The sequence below is a fragment of the Dermatophagoides farinae genome, chromosome 1 (assembly GCF_024713945.1).
Source record: "Dermatophagoides farinae isolate YC_2012a chromosome 1, ASM2471394v1, whole genome shotgun sequence".
Classification (NCBI taxonomy): domain Eukaryota; kingdom Metazoa; phylum Arthropoda; class Arachnida; order Sarcoptiformes; family Pyroglyphidae; genus Dermatophagoides; species Dermatophagoides farinae.
Window position 1 is genome coordinate 3,591,026 of NC_134677.1, and position 20,214 is coordinate 3,611,239.

A 20,214-nucleotide genomic window follows, 5' to 3' on the forward strand; every position below is an offset into this window, starting at 1 on the left:
AGAAGCAAAAAATGCCTTTATCATTCCTAATGAAGAATGAATGTGCAGCTGCAGCCACTGCAACTAAGAATCGTCTGATCTTCATGGTGGATTACCAGGCTATGAATAAGTCTGCTGCTGCTACTGCCGCTTCTGCTGTTATTGATTGCAATGATGAGTATGACAAAAATTTTACCATGAATGAACATCGATAAAAATGACAAAAAGACGACAACAGTAAATCTCGGTGTTTGAATGAGAAAAAACAATTCTTATTTGAATGACAAATTATCATATTCGAAGTTAACCTGTAGAATGTCTTTCTTTAAGATTGTTCCACTTGTCCGCCGTTTTTTTATATCACACATCGTTTCTATTTTGACATACGATAAATGATGAATGAAGAAAGAAAAACAGTGTTCTTGAAAAAATCCTATCCGTATCGAATAAAATACTTCTACTACGATGAATAAAAGAAAAAGAATAAGAAGAATCCCGTTAGAATAATGAATAAGAATTTTTTCTTCATAACACACACATATACACCAAGTGCAAGAAGCATTTTGTATTGCGACCCACGCCGAAAGAAAAAAAAGGTGAAAACAGCCCTGATTTTTGTTTGTATGAACAGTGAAGAATTCTGAATGTTCGTACAAATCCATTGCCAGATTGACCTTGCCGCTTCCTCGCTTACAGTCATACAATTGACCTTTTAATTTTTGTCATCAAAATTACGAACACGACATCTTAGCCTCATTAGCTTTATATTCATAGTGGGTGTGTGCCTGTGGTTGATCTATTGTTCATGCAACCTTTGTTCAACCTTCAGGTGTGTCGAAGTGTATGTGTTTATCCGTGCATATTATACGGCCCACAGAAAGAATTGATTGTGGTTTAACCCTTTTATCAATCGTTGGTTGGTTGGTTGGAATTTTACGGTTTTGAGTGTCGTCTTTAAATCATCATCTTTATCGAAAGAATTTTTGGACCACCAATCCATACGATCGAAATCATTTTCGAATAAATTTATTTCAATTTATCATTATTTATTTTTAATCGTCTTTCATATTTAATTCAAGTTATCAAATTATCATATACCATCATCATCATTATTGTCATCGTTCATCAATTGTTTAATCAGTTCTAATCTGTTCATTTCATTTCGACTACAACTTTTACGAAGATCCAAAATGAAAATATTACATTCATTGGCAACATTATTATTCGTATTGATTTTATTGATACAATTGGATTTAAGTAAGTTTTTATTCAACATCATGATCATCACCTTTTTTCATCCGACGAATTTGATCATTTGATAGATCCAATTGTAGAGGCAACGGATGGATCATCAAAATCTGTGTCGAAAGCAACCAAAGGTCTTCAAAAAGTGAAATGTAAAGAAAAAGTCGATGAAGCATTGCGACAATATTTTAAAGGTTTGTTATTTATCTGAATTCTTTTGATTTAGATTAATGTCTTATTTTTATTCATTTCTCTTGATTATGTTCAGATGAGGATGATGATGATAATGATGACAACGACGACGTCGACGATGATGATGCCGATGATGGGAATGAAAGTGATGAAGATGCATTGGAAAATGATCGAACTGATAATCAAGACTACGGCGACGATGATAATGACGAAGACAATGATGATGATGATGATGATGACCAATCTGGTGAAAAAGCTTCAGATAACGATAGTAATGACGATGATGATGATGATGATTCAAAAGAATCGGCTCATGAAAACGAAGATGATGATGACGAGGAGAAAAATCAAGTGAAAAAGGTAAAGATCACAACTATTTATTAAAAATAAATTCATTTTAATCATCTTCTAAGAGTGTCCAGTCAGTGGAAAAAAATTCAGCCCATGATGATGAAGACGATGACGACGACGACAATGATGATGATGAACCAACGCCGATTCCTGCCAAGAAAAAAAAGGAATCTGGTAAAAAGAATAAAAATAATCCAAGCAATAAAAAGGCATGTATGATGTTCAATTCAAAATCTATGATTTTATTTTTCAAATTTTCAAATATATTAAGGCATCTGTGAATAAAAAATCTTCCCAAAATGATCATGATGATGATGAAGACGATGATGAAAATAGTGATCAACCAAGACGTTCTCGGGCCCATATTGATGATATATTAAAAGTCTATGAAATTGGATCACAGGATGTAAGTGTGTTCAATTTTGAGAATCAGCCTAAAATCGCGACTATAACACGCGTCTTATATAAAAAATGTTGATAAATAGTCTTATTTTTAATAGTTACTTTATGGAAAAAAATATCTGTGTTTCGGTAGTTGCGTCTTAGAGTCGCGATTTTAGGGTATTTGAATTCGATATTGGTAATACTTGAAAATTAATTTCATAAATACGATAGGATAATGCCGAACAGAATCTAATACAATCGATATTTCGAGATGTAAAAAGGGTTTATGAATCAACAGTAAAACCATTGGAAACTATTTATAAATATCGTCAGATTACGACCAGATTAATCACGTAAGTTTTTGTAAATTTTGAAATTTTTTCTCCTTTTATTTTCTCTGATTTTATATTTTTCTATGCAGTGATTCTGAAATTTTTTCAAAACCAATGATACTCTTTCTTGGTGGAAAATCTACTGGGAAATCTTCATTAGTCAATTATTTACTCGGTATTGATGGTACATCTTGGCAAATACCTACAGGTAAATCATTCAATTGGATGAAAATTTTGATGTCATTTCTCAATTTTGTTTACTATGAAACAAGTTGATTATCAAGTCATATGTAAATTTTTCCAAATATCATTGAATCATATGCAAATTATGATATATTATTAGTCAAAAAAGAATGAAAAAGGGATTCAAAACATGTTTCTATGTTTTTCATCCAAACTGATCATGATGTTGGTGTGTGTGTGTGTGTGTATGTCTAGATTTTTCTCTCGTCTTTTGGTTTTAACAATCCCAAAGAAAACTTTGAATGATGTTTGCATCTATAATTTATATTTTACATATAGTAGTCGATGGTTGAGCTTTATATATGTGATTCGTATTTCCATTAACAATTTATCTTTCGATTTTAGCTTAGCTGAGGTTTCTTGTTTCTTTTTTTTTGTTTTTGTTTTTTTTTTGTTTGCCGATATAACAGTGTAACTGAACCAAAAGAATTTTTTTTCTGTTGAAAAAGATGGAAAAAATTAATTCTCTGCATGTGTTTGTTACAAAGTGTAATAGATCGATTAATCGATAAATTTCACTTAAGACATACGGTTCCAGGTATTATTACAACCGCCGTGAGATGAGTGAAAAACAGTTTTTTCTTCATTATTCAGTGCCGTTCCCGGCGGGCGTGTAATTGATTTTGCGATTCGAGTCAACAATGCTATATGTGTGTGTGCTTGTTTCTATAGATATCAATATCCGGAGAAATTGAACATTATAACTCACAAATAAAAAAAGTTTTTGTTTTTTTTGCTATTTTCAATACTATTTTTTGTTGTTAATGTTTTAATTAACTTGTTTATTCATTTCATTCATTTATTTGCTTTGTCCTATGCTTCGACATTCCATTGATGGATACCCGAATGGATTGAATGATTATCTTCATGATATGTTATACATGATGATCGATATGTCGACATCCGGATCATCAGGTAACAATAGATTTGTTGTGGATCGATTATATATTGAATTAATTTGTAAAAAACAACAATAGGAGCCGCATCGCAAACAAAATTTTCGATACTTACTTATGGCGATAATTATACACATCTAAGTCCAATAGAATTGGCTGCAGATTTTACATTTTCTAGTCTACAACGGTTTGGTGAACAATTCATTGCCGATTATATCGACGCTCGACGATTGCCCATCAATATATTGCAGAAGGTATATTTGCTCTTTTTCCATTTTATATTTATATATATGTGTGTGTGTGTGTGTATTGTTTGTCCAAGACAACAACCGGGAATCCTTTTGAGAATTCCTGTGGACATGGTGCAATATAACAGAATTTTCATTCTAGTTGATCAAATTTAATAAGACGAACAAACTTTTTTGTTGTCTTTGTATAAAGCAGATTCCAGGTGTAATGACCAATTACTGTGTAAAAATCACAAAGCACAATCCTTGTTAGGCTAAAAACCATAGCGAGAAAAAGATAATTCTATTTAGGTTTGAATTAAGAGTGAATGGAAAACTTTTTTTTTGACAAGGAATTCATTTCTAATAGCATCCAATAGATTGACAAATTTTATTTCTACAATAATCCTTAGTTATTTCTTCTATATGGATATTTATTCTTTTATTTTAGTCTTGTTCAACAAACAAAAAAAAAACAATCATCATTTTTACAACATCGACCGGATGGAATAACTTGAAATACATTTTTTTTCTATAAAAGTATAGTTTGGCACCATTTTTTTGATTCGATTGTTGTTATGTAAGAAAAAATCCTTTCGTTCATCACAGGAAATTTAAAAAAAAATACAAATATGACAAAAAAAATTTCATCATCATCATTTTCTGGTTCACAGCTATGAAAAGCAAATCCTTCATAGTATTTTTTTTTATTATTAATATCACAATAATCCTTTTTGACAGGTTTTAGATTATATTCAGACATCACAACAGCTTTTAAATTGATTGTATTCACACATCTTATATCGTTTATGATTTTTTTTTGATGAAATCGAATCCGTTGATGCCAAAAATGAAATGATAAAATTGTTTTTTTCCATTTCAGTTCGTTGAAAAGATTTTCTTTTCTTTTTTTTTGCTCTTTGATTCCAATAGATTTTGTTTTCCGTAGAAAATTTTTTTGTGGGCCAAATAGAATCAAATTTCATGTAATAAACCTTGTCATTGATTAATTTGATTTCACACAATTATAATTTCGAAAACAGTATTATCATCATTAGATGAAATGAATTTCATTCTTCAATTTATTTAGAATTTTGATGCCGATAAGAGACATATCTTTGTACATGATTATTCTTATTACTCTATTAGCCCAATTTTTATTTATTATATTCAATTACTTCAATAACCCATGATAACAACATACACATCAATCAATGTGAAATAAGATGAGATCGACAGAATTTTATTTTCTTTTTCAATTTTATATAGTTTGTATGGAAAGAGAATGAGAAAAAAAAATCTGCTGTTTCATCATCATAAGCATTTTTTCTTAAGAATTTTATTTGGCTTCATTCAGTCATTTAGTTTAAATGAAGCAGTCGATTGTTTCAAGATATCATCTTTATTCACATACTAGTACAATAAATTAGTGTTCAATGAATTCTATTTGTTACTAGTTTAATTTCGCTTCATTAATGTGTGTGTGTGTGTGAGTGTGTGTATGTATGCATGTATGTATAGTGTACTTTGATTATTAGTAAATCATTGACGATCAATCTTCATTTTGAGTTGTGTTAGTTGGTTGAATGCGAAACCAAAACCAAAATTTCATATTATAAACATACACATTGTGTCTATTCGGATCTCGTATTATAACTATACGCATTACTTAAAGAAATGACAAATCAAACCTCATTTAATAATTTGTGTCATGCACCTATGACAATGAATGGTTTACATGCAACCCATTCTTTTTTCATTGAATTATACTTTGTTGGCCAAAAAAAACAAGCATACAAATATGAAAATAGATATAGAAATAGACATGTAGTTTCCTGATTAAATCCCAATTTAGGACATGATCATATCATATAATAATAATCGAAAGAATGAAGGAAAAAAAATCATGCACACACGAAACATCATGACCATATATAGAAAACATCGAATTGTATTTGCTTTGATTGTATCGACATGTCACCAGTTCGAAAATTCTTTGTGAATTTTGTCATTACCTTTGTTTACTCGATATCTTAATATTTTTATTTTATTTTTCTGTTAGATGGTGATTGTCGATAGTCCCGGTTTGATTGATATGGTACCAACGGCAATGGCCAAGCAAACCATCGATAATGATGTCTATCAATGGTTTATCGATCGTTCGGATGTCATATATATTGTCATCGATGTTAGCCAATTACATTTGTCCACTTCGCTGCGTGCTCTATTAGATCAACTTAAAGGTAATCAAGCTGATTATTTAGAATGCTAAATTTTCATTTTTGATAAGTAGCAAACCAAGTTACAGCAAACGATCCTATTACCATATGTCTATCATTGTTTCTATGCCATTTGTCGTTCTCAGACTCGAACGAGATCACTATTTTTTGTGAAAGATTTTTTTGTTTTTGTTTTGTTTCTGCAATGTTTGCGTGATGTAATTATCATTTATCAACATTTAATCGTTGTCGATAACAATTAACGATACAGGCAGGCCTAATTTCTACAGAATTTCACCCGCATTCAATATACAGAAATGATTGTCAAAATTTCATTCTAAACATAATGTCTGGACCATTCATTGTATCCAATCGTTATAAGTATTGGTTGTTGATAAACAGTAACCTGATTATCCATCATCCATGTTATGAATCTGAATTCGATTCATAACTATCAATTTATTCATTTAATCTAACTTGGATTGGATTATTAATTATCATCATCCTTATTATTATTATTATTATTGTTTTCTGTGATGATTTATCATTAATTATTCGAATATATTGTCATAATTTGTATGTATCGTTCTATTCATCCATCATATATTACAGGCCGTGAAGTACGATTCATAATTGCAAAAGCTGATATGGCATCACATTCTCAAATAATTTCAATGTTTGGACAATTATTATGGGTATTGTCGCCCATCATGTCACATGAACGTCCACCGATGGTTTATGCCCTTTCAAGTAAGATGACAATACACACACACACACACACACTTGATTTTATAATGCAAATGAAATGAAATAATATTTCGGTTACCGTAGCATTACCACAGGATAATTTCGACGAATTCGTTGATAGCCAAGAGACGTCCTGGCTCAAAGATTTATCCCAACAATTGAGTGGAATTTCACGCATCGAATCACATATTGCCGAAGTTCGTCGTCATGCTGTTCGCGTTCGTAATCATGCCAAGCTGATAGATTGTTATCTTTCAACATTCTATAAGAATAAAGGATTATTCACGTTCGGTTCGAGCTCAAGACAATTGGCAGCTGATATTGCCGAAAATCCACATCAATATCGTATCTATTCCGGTGCATTTATGGGTCAATTACAAAATGTATCCCGATATGATCTTCCCGATCCAGGAGTGTATCGAGAATTTTTCCGGTCAGTTTCATAACTATTAGAATATGGCATAAATTAATTTTGTGTTTCTCATTATAGATCGAATCCTCTGATTGATTTCAAGCCATTAACATCTACATGTTCATATTTCCGTGGTTGTCCTATCGATAGACTTGATGTAGCCATCGCCTATGATCTGCCTGAATTGGTTGGCAAATATAAAAAATTGACTAAAACCAAATTTGAACAAAACTAGTTGACAATTATTATCCATACATAAATATATATAAAAAAAATAATACAAGTCAAATGAAATATTATCTATGATTATAGGTGCTCGTTTGTATTGATAATGATTAACCTGTCCTTTACACACACGCACGAACACGTTGTCTATTATATATTATATATGTTGTTGTTATTGTTGATATAACTATCCAAGGAAATCCCATTATCTATTCAGAAGAATTTGTTCAATTAAAACTTCTCAATTGGCCATATATTCATATAATATTTTCAAATTAGAGTTGATTTTTTATTACATTAATTTTTTTTTTACTAAGACAAAGAAATGAAAGGAATGAAAAAGAATTCGCCGAAAAAAAAATACAAATGAATCGGAATAATTCGGTGATTAGTGATAAAAAAATTACAATCAATCAAAAATAACAATAATTTAACAGGAAGTAATTTCTCTTTTAAAAATTAATAAATAGAGTAATTGTAGTCATAAATAGATAAATAAATAAATAAATAAATAATAATTCGTCACTAATAGTGTTTTTTGTTTGTTTGTGTGTTTTTACATGGTTTTTTTTTGTTGTTTTCAATTGTTTTGAAATATATAAAAAAACTATATGTAAACAAATAAATAGTTGCATGGTGTAGGTGTGTAAATTTTTTTTTTCGTTTTGGACAATTTAATTCTGTTATAGATATTGTATTGTATTGGCGGTTGAAACATCAAGTGATGAAAAGGACATGAATGGCATTTAAAAATAGAATTTTTTTTTAACGATCGCCTTTCAATGCTTTTATAACCAATATGAATGTAGCCAACAATACAAGAATGGTTATCAATTTGGCAGCATTATTTAAATTGAATTCAAAACAATCACAATTTTCAACAGCCTCGGTGAATTTTTTGAATGAATCCTCTTTTTCTACTTCAGGATTGAGAATCTTTCTTAGATCTGATACACGTGCACCAGTTGCAGAAGGAATTCCACTCATATAATATGGTGTGGATGTTAACGTGGTTGCTGATGACGTTTGCGTGATTGTCGATGGACGATGTAGATTTGATGATTGTCCGGCAATGGTTGCTGCTGGTTGTGATGATCTTGGTAAACTAAAACGGCCCCAACCGGTCGCTCTAGGTCTTCGTGGCTGTTGTGTTGGTGGAAGCACGTTTGTTGGTAACGATTGTTGTTGTTGATTCGTTTGGCTTGTTGGCATTGATGGCACGGTCGTTATATCTGATGTTGTCTCAGTGGATTGTTGTTGCGTTTTCATGGACAATATTGGTGAGGTTGAAGGTAATGATGATGAAGATAATGGTACTACAGCTGATGGCTGTAATACAGATGATGGCACTTGTAGATAGTTGACGGACAACTGTAAAGGATTTTTATCCTTATAAACATCAATGGAATCGGTTTGCGATTGATTGAGCTTATCATTGGCCAAATTCAGCTTTGTTTGTTGATCTATCGTCTGGCCCATCGATTCCATCAATGCGATCGAATTGGAGGAGATTTGATCCTTCTGTATGATAAAAAAAAGTAATAGATAAAAAAAATTGTTGAAATTTTATTGATAATTGAAAATGCATAGAGTTATGGCTGTTCATATCGGAAATGTGTGTGTGTGTGTGCGTGCTGAATGAATTTTCAATGAGCTCAACATTTGATTTTCTTTTGTCAAATTTAATTTGCCATTAAACCACATTTACACGCACACACAAACAAATGAACTAGATATAAATTTATGGCAAAACTTAAAATTGGATGACAAATTTAAATTTGAAACTGAAAATTTCAATCTTGTATCACAACAAAGATTTTTTCTTTTTATTTTATATTCTTGAGTACACAATCTCCATTCATCTAGGTTCATCTAAACAATGATTGTTTATAATAAATAAAAAGAAAAATAAAAGAAAAGGAAAGGAAAAAAGTTCAATATTAATCAACTGCCAACAGAAAAAAGAACAAGTTTCTTCATAATATTCTTGTTGTTCTTAGTGCTGGTGTGCGGTTGACATTAGATTATTGAAGCGAACAACAATTGACAGTTTATATACAAAGCCTTAGTTATGTCGTTGAATAACTTGTTCATAGAATTCATTTACCATCATTATTTATGAAATTTGTCTATGTGTGATATGTGATTAATAGATTTAGTGATTCTCTGTATGCACTTAAATCATTATTGCCATATTATCTATATGGTATATTGAGAGAGAGAGAAAGAATGAATGATGTTCAGAATTTCATCCTTCTCACATACAAGAATCTATGATGGCCACCATACCAAGCAGGATAATGATGATGATGATGATGCTGTTGGTTTTCATTTTTTTCTTTTTTATTCTAATACTGGAACAATAAATTCAATTGAATTGTATATATGTTAAACGTTTTATATGACTATAAAAAGTGCTTTTGTTAAAAAAAAAAACTTTTGTGGCATTCAAGCAAAACTCTTGAATTACACATTCACACTTTCGTTTTTCCCTCATTTATTATTATTATTATTTCTTTTCTCTATGTAGTGAAAAAAAAATATTCAGCCACATTTGGCCACAATGAAAACAATGATGATGATGATGATGAAAGTCTGCATTCAACATCAACAAAGTTGAATCAAAATTCCTGAGCCTTTGAAAAAAAAATTCCTCGGTCTACCGCGTTTTATGCTAAATTATATTACACTGTATTAGTAGTTGATGGTGGTGGTTTTGGTTTTTGGTCGCAGATTTTTTTTTTCAATAGTTACGATTAAAACTATGCGATATTTTTTTTCTATTTCCGCTAGAATTCATATGAAATTCAATGATAATGATGTAGTTCTCGCTCTTTCTCATCGAATTTTTAAATTTACTTCTTTTGTTCAGTATTCATGTTTTTCATTTCTTTTTCATTCAACGAATTGGCCATTTCAAGTTTTTTTTCATCTTTTGTATATGAACAAAACGAACGAAAAAAAATTGGGCTTATTTTCGTATAAAAATGATGATGAGAAAAATGGAAATTGTGGCAAAGAATCATTAATTTCAGGATTTGCTTCACCCCTTTATCGTAAACATTCTTTGAAATTTGTAATTGAATTTTTTTCAGTTAATTTAAATTCATATTTTCTATAACTATCTTATTTCATCGTAAGATTTAAAAAAGAATCGGTAAAATCTGTGCATACATAGGCTGAAAATAAAATCTCACCTATGATAATACCATCACATAGTCTATAAATTATTCTTTACTTTTATATTTAATTTTGTATGATGAGAATGAAAAAAATTCTAATATTCTAAAATGGTAAGTATACACACACTTGTTTTGATTCCCCAAATGGGACCAAAATGGAAATGTCTTATAAAATGATCAATGTAATGACAATCAATATTCGATATGAAAATGAGTTATGAATTTGAATTGAAAATGTCAATGTTTTACACACTTATTATTTGATAAATGTCATTTATTCATATTTTTTTACAATTCAAAGTGAGAACGATTTTTTCGTTGAATTTTTTTTATATAATTTACTAACCCATACATACATAAACACAAAAAATAATGAATTTTTCCTTTTGTTTTTCACATAATTTATCATCAAATGGATTTTTTTTCCATCATAATTTGTTTGCTAGCCAGAATTAATTAGATTTTATAATAAAATTTGAAAGAAACAATAATAAAACGGTTGTGAGATGGGTCAGCATTTTTAAACACTTTATACTAGACTAGATAATATATCTTTTAATTATCAATGTTCATGGGTCTCTACGTTATGAATGAAAAATTGAAACATTAAACCTATACGGATCAACAGTATTCCATAGAATGGCCTGGTTTATTGACATTATAACTTTCATATATACTAAATGTTTTATTATGGAATGGCATTTTTGGATCTAGAAAAATTCTGTGTCATGAATGTTAGTGGCCAACAACAGCAACAACAACAAAAGAATGACAACAATATATTTTAATATTTTATTACATAACCGGTAGCTTATCATAAGCGGCTTATGATCATATAATGATTTATTCTTTCACTGAATTGATAGACCATATCTTTAACTATTGGATTTTGGTCATATTTTGTCTCTGCATATTTTTCCTAGGAATTTCTGTACGGATCATAATATAAGGTGATGAACTATTCGAGCAAAAGAAAAAGTAGACCATAACAAAAACGGTATCAAGAAAAAATAAAAATGAAAATTAAATACTGAAAACTAGTGAAAAGTCTGACTAAACCAACACTGGATAGTAAATGTAGCAGTTCAAAAAAAATTATTGTTGTTGACGATTGGGCATTAATTATGATCAAATGTCCAAGTGTGAATCGTTTGGATTATTTACGACCAGTTTTTCCAGTTTTTCATTTCGGTATGTGGTCGTTCATGAGAAAGAGAGAAAAAAAAATAATTTATAATTTACATCCCTTTCCCAATAATTTATTTTTTTCCGTATGCATGTCTCTGTATATGTGTATCTAGCATGAATTTCAATTTTGCAGACCAAGCAACCATTCGAATCAAATATATCACAAATGTACAGAAAAAAATCCAGACAATCTTTTATCTATTTCGTTTGCAGAATTTTTTTTTTGTAATTTTACATCTCCAAAGAATCACAAACAACAAATATTTATTTTTATTTGTCCACATTTCTTTAAAATTTAAATAAGAAAAATCTATATTTTCCTATTTACTTGATTCGGTATCAATGGATTGTTGAATTTTAATAATCATATATGTAGAAAACATTATTAGCACGGAACGGCATTTTTTCACATATTCAATCCTAATTCGCCTGAATGTATTTTTTTCCAATACAATCATGTCAAATAGAAGAATTAATAATCAATTATTAAATTATTAATGACGATAATTATCATATATTAATTTATTATTAAACTTATCATCATAAATAATTTGACTTGTTTTTTATCGCCTTGTAAATCAACAAAAATATGTGTTTGTATGTGATGAATGCATAACGGAAGAATTGAACCTATTGAATAAAAAGTAAGATTATGAATCCGATGACAACAAAAAAAAAATATAATTTCATTCGGAAAAAATAGATCAAAAAAAAAAAATTGAGAAATGCTATCAACAAATAAGCAAGCAAACAAACAAACAATAATGATGATGAATATGAACATTGATTGATGATAATGGTCTATTTGTTGTGAAAAGTTAGTTTTTTATATACAAACTTTTTTTTCGCGATACAAATACTACTACAACTACTTAATAATAATAATGATAAAAGGATGTACATTAAATTGATCAAAAAAAAAATAGAGAGAATTTTTGTCATCTTTTATAATTTTGTTGTATTAAAAGAAGATTATTATGATTATGATAGTCAAAATATCTTTACATAGTTTTTATCTAATTTGTTTTTAGGATTTTTTATACTATATGGATAAATATCATAAAGATCTATCATGAAATTTGTGTGAAAATAATGAAAATGACAAAAATTTTTCAAAATGTCCCTATCGTACAATTCATTCCGTATGATAGAATTGATCATACATGTTTTTGTTGATGAAAACGTTGAAGATTCCCAGTTGAATTTCAAATGTTCATTCCATTTCGTTATACTGACCAGCCAGCCAAAAAAAAAGAAAAAAATTTCAAGACAAAAAATGAATTCCCGGGATTTGCTTGTGTTTTCTAATCGTGATAGTCATCTGGGATCATGGAATAAAAATTAGATTGCATCACAACAGGATCCTCAGGATTCAGGTTTTTTTTCTCGACTTGAATGTCGATTGATGTAATTGATGTTCTACTTATCTTTATCGTAAGTGTAAAATTATTAATCATTCGGTTATTGTTCCGTTTGTAAAACATGAACCAACATGTACTTATGAATTTCATTCTTGTTTGTGTTTAATTCTAGAGAAAAAAAATACTATACATCTAACTGTAATAATCAATTATTAATCATTCGGTTACGTTTGTAAAACATGAACCAACATGTACTTATGAATTTCATTCTTGTTTGTGTTTAATTCTAGAGAAAAAAAATACTATACATCTAACTGTAATAATCAATTTTCGGTCAATTGATTATGACCTTGTTTGTTTCTCACTAAATTTAATAATTAATTTTGGAACAATAAAACATAGATCAAGACAATCAAAGACAGATGTCATCGACAAATCATCATCAAATAGCAAGGATTCTTGTGTGAATTCCAGTAGATAATTTTTTTTTTAGTTAATTTATCACCCATATTTCATGATGACCATAGTGAATACAAGAAAAATTATTATAAATTTTCAATTCTATGAAATTTCCAACAAACCCAATCATCTGTATATGGAAAAAATCCATATTCACCAGCAGAAGCCAGCTCATGCTCGTACCTTCATTGATAATAATGGAAATTCTACAGTAAAGCATTGTACATGCCGATACATGCTTTGTCGTCGTCACTATCCATGATATATGAATTCAATTTAGCGTAAGAAACCAGGGACTAGAAAAAGGATACAGACATTTAGATTTATAGATATATTATCGTTAGTACCAATGACTATCACCATTAGAATTTGGACTTATCCTTGATTTTCGGTAGTGGTGGCGGTGGTTTTTATTTCTCACCATCAAGCACAAAAAAAATCAATCGATATTATTTTTAGTCAATAAAAATTCTGGACATGGATATAACCATTAGAAAGGAAATATTTCTCAAAGAATATGTACAATATTTTACTTGCTCTATGTTTCATAAATTTATATATGTTGACAGTTGAGTTTATTTCATTTCCATCGATCACATCCGGTTTCATAGTCACGATTATTCTAATAATGATAATCGACTATACATTAATAGATCGAATTCGAAACAAAAAAAAAAATAAAAGTATCCATGGATACGAATTCTGCCTTGAGCGTTGTTCATTTTATGATTATGATGATTATAATTATGATTTGTAAGAGGTATTTTAATGTTATTTATAGAAAATTTCAGAATACATCAGATAAAAAATAAACTGGATATATTCGTTGATCCAGAAGTGACAAAATATATTAGTTAAATAAAAATTGAATGAAAAAAATAGAGAGTAATAATTAAAAATGGATGAAAACAATGTGGCAAAAAAGATACATTTTTCTATTCAACTATATTGATCCTCAACATCCGAATAGATTGATAACTGATATGAATGATTTTGATATGATTGTTATCAACATGCTATAGGCTAGATATATCGGATTTCGTAAAAAAAAGTCAAAAATCAGTCATCTATTTGTCATTCAGTGATGCATGAATGCATTCGGAAGTTTTGAATGATTTGATTTTCATTCATTTCCAACGAACATGTAAAAATAAGTCGATCAATATTGATTATAAGCTACAACAATTTTTTCTGCCCACTCAATGCCGCAAACAAACTGAAAACGAATTGAGTATTGTAAGTTAATTGTTTTTCTGTTGTTGTTATTTTGTCCAATCAAATTGGCCATTTTTATTGGCCTATTGACATGTCTTTTCCATTCGTTATTCATCATCATTTATATTGATGATGGTGATGAAATGATCAGGAAAAATACAGCCATTAATATAGCTAGCTACAATGAATTCGAATGAATGAATAAATAAATATTGGAATTCAAATGTCATGTTATTTTGTTTTAAGAGAAAATTCAGGTATGTGATCAACCAGATATAAGTTTTTGGTTAGACAGTCAGGTTGTTATCGTTAATAAAAATGGCATGATAAAAAAATAAACGATTGTGCGGGAATTTTCATTATTTTAGATATTTGAATCTTTTCCACTAATGACTAACATCAATGTTGATAAGGAACATCACTACACTACTAATCAATGTGCATATGTGTGTTTCAGGCATTCAATTGAACTGAAAAAAAAATTTTAAATTGAAACTAACCGACAAAACACACACACACACACACACACACATACATACAACACGAACCATTAAAGGCCCTGATATTGCCAATTCAACCATAAATAAAAAAAATCTACAATCGTTGAAAAATAAAAATTTGTGATTCAGGCAATGAATAAGAATTTTCCCGAGGAAAAGAAAACGATTTTTCTAAGAGGTTCTAATTGGCCCTATTTTTTTGCAATTACAAGCATTTCTTGCGCCTTCTCAATACATATTGTGTAATAGAAAAAGAGAGTAATCAACATTATGCTGGAACGAATTGAACACAATGTTTAAAATGGGTGATAGATATACCATAAATTGATTGCTGAATATAGTTTTTTTTGTTACAAAAAAAATTGTATGTTTTACATCACATAACAGTATATATTAGAATAACAACCGAATATAAGATGAATATAAATGGATTCCAAAAAAGACTCAATTTTTTTTCATTAAAAAAAATGTTTATTTTGTCAAATCAACTGAAATGAACAAAAAACAAATGTTCAGCATCATAAAAGAAATATAATAATGACAATAATTCTTTATCTAACAAAAAAGTTTTCATGAATCCTTTCTTTGCAACCTTTTGGAATATCCTTTAGATTCGTTATTTTCTTTGTTTCTCTCTCTCTCGTGGGTCCCATAAAACCGCACATAGACTTACAAAATTTCATTTACTTCACATTCATATTTCGAATTCGGAAATTCAAAACAAAAATGCTGACATACATGGTGATCGAATCGATCTGATCGTTTTCGTTTTATCGTGATTCTCATTGAAAAAAAATCAAACCATTTCATTCTCTCTCTTTCTCTTGGGATCAGTATTAAACGAATCGAAATTTTGGTAGCGAAAAAAATTGGCCAAAAATAAGTGATGGTACAACCAGTAAAAAAAAATTTCAAGAAAAAAATGGCATAAATCATAAATTTGGAAATGAAAATGGCTTTGATTTGATTGTTGTTCACATAAGCTGTCCATGATTTGATAATCATACATTTGAAAGCGGTAAAAAAGTGAAAAAAGGTAACCGATATGACTAATCATTAAGAATTTGAACATTTGAAAAAATGTGGAATTTAAAACTAATAATAAAAATTTTAAGTGATTGCCCATTTGATTCAATTATTCATACATTTTTGTCTCATTTTTTGATTTCATTATGATTCATATTTTTAGGGTACTGGTGATCAAAATTCAAGAATTGAATCTAATTAGTTCCACTTAAGTCAAGTCAGGTTTTGATTTGTGTGTGTGTGATTGTTTGATAAATATAATCCATTCTTCATAATTTGTTCTGTTCCAGATATACTCACCATCTCTATGTATTATAGTTGGTTTTTTTTTCATTCAATATATTTATGTGAAAAGTTTCAATGCAAACAAATCAAAACAGAGACAATGATGTTTTGATGATGAAAGAAATGTCTATTTCTTATCATGATATATACTGAAACTCATAAATAAAAACACATACAAACGTATACAAACAAACCAAGTCAAGGAAAGAAATCAAACAATCTTTCTTTCTTTTCTTCACGAATAAATAAATAAATAACAAAAATTATTATTCTTTATATGAAATGAGAAGAAAATGACATTGGAAACAAAAACCCCAGCTGATACATAATTTTTTTCAGGTCTCTAGAGTTTTATCAAATTCTGTTTTCACCATTTTATAATTACAACATCTACTATTAGATAAACAGAGACAATATTTTCAAATAATTAAATACAGAATATTGAATGAACAATATTCTATTCAATTTTAATGGTATATTGTTCAAAATTAATTTAATCATTATTATTTGCTGTCTATGTGTGTTAATTATCAACATTGTAATCCCAATGAAAATGTTTTCTCAATGTTGATGATTATATAATCATCATAAACATGATTTCGTTGATGTTTTTTTTTGTTCATAGGGAGGGGCTGAACAGAGCAAAAATAAAAATTCTGTTATTACATTAAAAAAAATTCTGCTTTAACTAGAAACAATGACCTAAATATTATTGATGTAAAAACATTTTAGTATGGTACAAAATCGAAAATTGCTTCATACAAACAAATACAAACGCATATCGATCGAGTGGGTGGAAAGAAATAATCATTTATGACGACAAACACATACACACATACACGCAAGTACAAAGGAAAAGCAAAACCAATCCGACCCTTGCGATTAAACACTCGAATCGAATTAAAATATAGGAGCACACGCACAAAACACAAATGGACACACACACATAATATATATCAATCCGATCGATTAAATTATTATTATATACAATAATAATGGTGGTTAAGATTTGAGATTATTTTATCGATCGGATGTGATATTCGCGTATCATAATAATGATGAGCATCATCATCATCATCATCATCATATTATTATTATTGTTGTTGTTGTTTGTCCATTCAACACAAAAGAATTAATGTTATGTTGTTTCCTATCACTATAGTATATTTTTCTATTGTCTAAATGTTATATTGAATATTGTAAACAGAACAGTAAAGTAAACCAAAAACACTAACCTGAATTGATTGATTTCCAAAGACTTTTGAATCATCATCATGTCCTGGAAAGATATGTTGTTGTTGTTGTTCTTTAATTGTATTATTGCTAACATTAGTATTATTGCTACTACTTGTTGGTGAATCCACTTGGAATCGTACGATCGGTGATGGTGAAATATTGGTTATTGAATTTTGAGATTTATCCCCATCCATTGTTGTGACACTGTTATTGGATGATAACGATGATAATGAAAGTTTTTTGGCACTATAATTCACATAATGATCAGCTTTAATATCGGTATTTTCTTGGCATTTATTAACACCACCACCACCACCACCACGAAGAAAAAATTTGAGCAAATTTTTTCGGCCAGATATTTTGCTTTGATTGAGACTTACACTTTCACTTGTTTCGCTTTCATCATAATGATCACTGGATTTTCGTCGCATTAAACCATTTCCATTACAGATAGATATTTCTTCCGGTATTTGAATTGGTGGTTTTTTTAATATACCAAATTTAGGCTGTGATCGATCACTAGTAGTCATTATTATTGTTGAATGAGAATTTGTTGATGATTTTGATGTTTCATTTGTCATAATGTTGACATTATGTTGCTGTAATGGTGGTGGTGGTGGGCTAACTTTAGCATTCTTCAATATGGATCTCAATGGATTACGATTCTTGGCCGTTGTATTCATCATAATTTGATTCTGGCCCATATGATTATTCTGAGAGCTACAATGTTCTGTTGATGATGATGGTGATGATTGTGGTGACCATGATTGTTCCATTCTTTGAATAATCGTAGCCGAACCATTGTTTGATTGTTGTTTGACAATTTGATCAGTAATGAAAGATGTGGATTTTTTGGTAGGTGAATCAACATCCACTTGAACCAGATCCATAATGTTGCCATCATTTGTAAATGATGTATTAGAGAAATGGTGAGGATGATCACGATTAGGATGATTTGTTGGTGATGTATTTGAATTATTTGTTGCACCACTTGATGGTAATGATGATAATGTTGATGATAATATGGTCGATGTAGAACCCAAACGTTGTTGTTGTCCTGATTGATGATGTTGATAATGACCATTCGGTAAAACATTGAATCGTTGACCATTGTTGTTATTTTCATAATTGTGATAAATTGATCCATTTGTTGCTGTAGATCGCTGTTGAAGAGTTTGTTGTTGTGGTTGTTGTGATCGGAATGGTTTTTGATGTTGTTTATGGCGAAGATAGTGATCATAATGTTCATTGACCATTGTTTGCCAATACTTCATTCTGTACGATAATAAAGTTGGCAGATCGATTAATTGCTGCAATCGATGATGATGATGATAATGATGAAACAACGACAGCAGCAACAATTACTTTTTGTCGATCACAATTGAACAACCACATCATGTCATTTATACAATTAATCATTCAAATAAAAACAAAGTTTCAATCGATCATTCTATTTTTTTAAGAAAAAAATAAGAAAATAAAGATGATCTCATCATAATGAATCACGCAATACCACATAAACAAATGGACACACAGTATATCGTACGATGATAATGAATTCTAAAAGCATATGAACGATTGTTAATGAAATAGCCGTTAATGAACAAATTGAAAATAATAACCAAAGCAAAAACTTACCAAACTTATTGATTCAAGAGACAATTTCAATTTTGAAAAATACGACCGCTAGTTGAATATCGAATGACTTTTTCTTTTCTTTCTGTCTTTGAATATTGGTTCGCAAAAGAAAAATATAACAATTATGAATAGTATGGTCAATTATTTTTTATCAGGCGGTCGTTTGATCGAATAGAATACCCGGACCAAATATGGGCATGATAGGTGGCCGTAAAGCAATCGGTTTAATGTTTGAAAAATATGAAATGAATATATCGGACAACAACAAAGATGGTGATGACGACGAAAAATATCGATAAAAAAAGAATCGAATGAATAATGAGAATTCGACAGCCAGAATTTTTCTTTCGCACGATTTGTGGCCCGGTGTCAATGAAAATGAAATAAAAAAAAATTTCGTTGAGCGCAATCAAGAATCTTTAACGCGCCCAAAAAAAATCGGGCAACAAAGAATATACAAGCACACATGAACGCGCCAGAAACGAAGTAATGACATCAAAAGCTTGCCACAGAATGTTGAGATTTTCTTTATGGATGAATATCATCATCATCATCATGAAGAATTTAATTTCCACAAACTGTCGTATAAAAAAATTCCACTATCAATTCTTATTCTCTTCTAACTCCTCCTCATCCATTACATTCCCATATGCTTCCAGTCTAATATCACTA

The 20,214-nt window shown here is 29.6% G+C and overlaps 2 protein-coding genes across 4 annotated transcripts; one reads left to right on the forward strand and one right to left on the reverse strand.

Annotated features, from left to right (window-relative positions):
• The first annotated feature begins 282 nt into the window (after positions 1–282).
• On the forward strand, positions 283–7,717 carry LOC124491740 (sarcalumenin). Of its 2 annotated transcripts, none has more exons than XM_075735322.1 (12): positions 283–1,236; positions 1,302–1,418; positions 1,493–1,776; positions 1,839–1,976; positions 2,039–2,173; positions 2,383–2,504; positions 2,573–2,691; positions 3,704–3,876; positions 5,912–6,092; positions 6,681–6,818; positions 6,900–7,248; positions 7,306–7,717. In XM_075735322.1, exons 1-12 carry the CDS (start codon positions 1,170–1,172, stop codon positions 7,460–7,462), a joined length of 1,980 nt encoding a protein of 659 aa, XP_075591437.1. In that variant the 5' UTR covers positions 283–1,169; the 3' UTR covers positions 7,463–7,717. The 2 variants fall into 2 exon arrangements, with proteins under 2 accessions (XP_075591437.1, XP_075591436.1); XM_075735321.1 differs by having other exon boundaries at positions 288–1,236; positions 1,830–1,976.
• A 386-nt stretch (positions 7,718–8,103) lies between these two features.
• Positions 8,104–20,050, reverse strand: LOC124492959 (uncharacterized). Of its 2 annotated transcripts, none has more exons than XM_047055991.2 (3): positions 19,543–20,050; positions 17,904–19,354; positions 8,104–8,973 (listed from the first exon to the last, which is right to left on the reverse strand). In XM_047055991.2, the coding sequence occupies exons 2-3, from the start codon at positions 19,176–19,178 to the stop codon at positions 8,218–8,220; spliced, it is 2,031 nt and encodes a 676-aa protein (XP_046911947.1). In that variant the 5' UTR covers positions 19,179–19,354; positions 19,543–20,050; the 3' UTR covers positions 8,104–8,217. The 2 variants fall into 2 exon arrangements, with proteins under 2 accessions (XP_046911947.1, XP_075591435.1); XM_075735320.1 differs by having other exon boundaries at positions 17,904–19,464; positions 19,543–20,028.
• Positions 20,051–20,214: the final 164 nt, after the last annotated feature.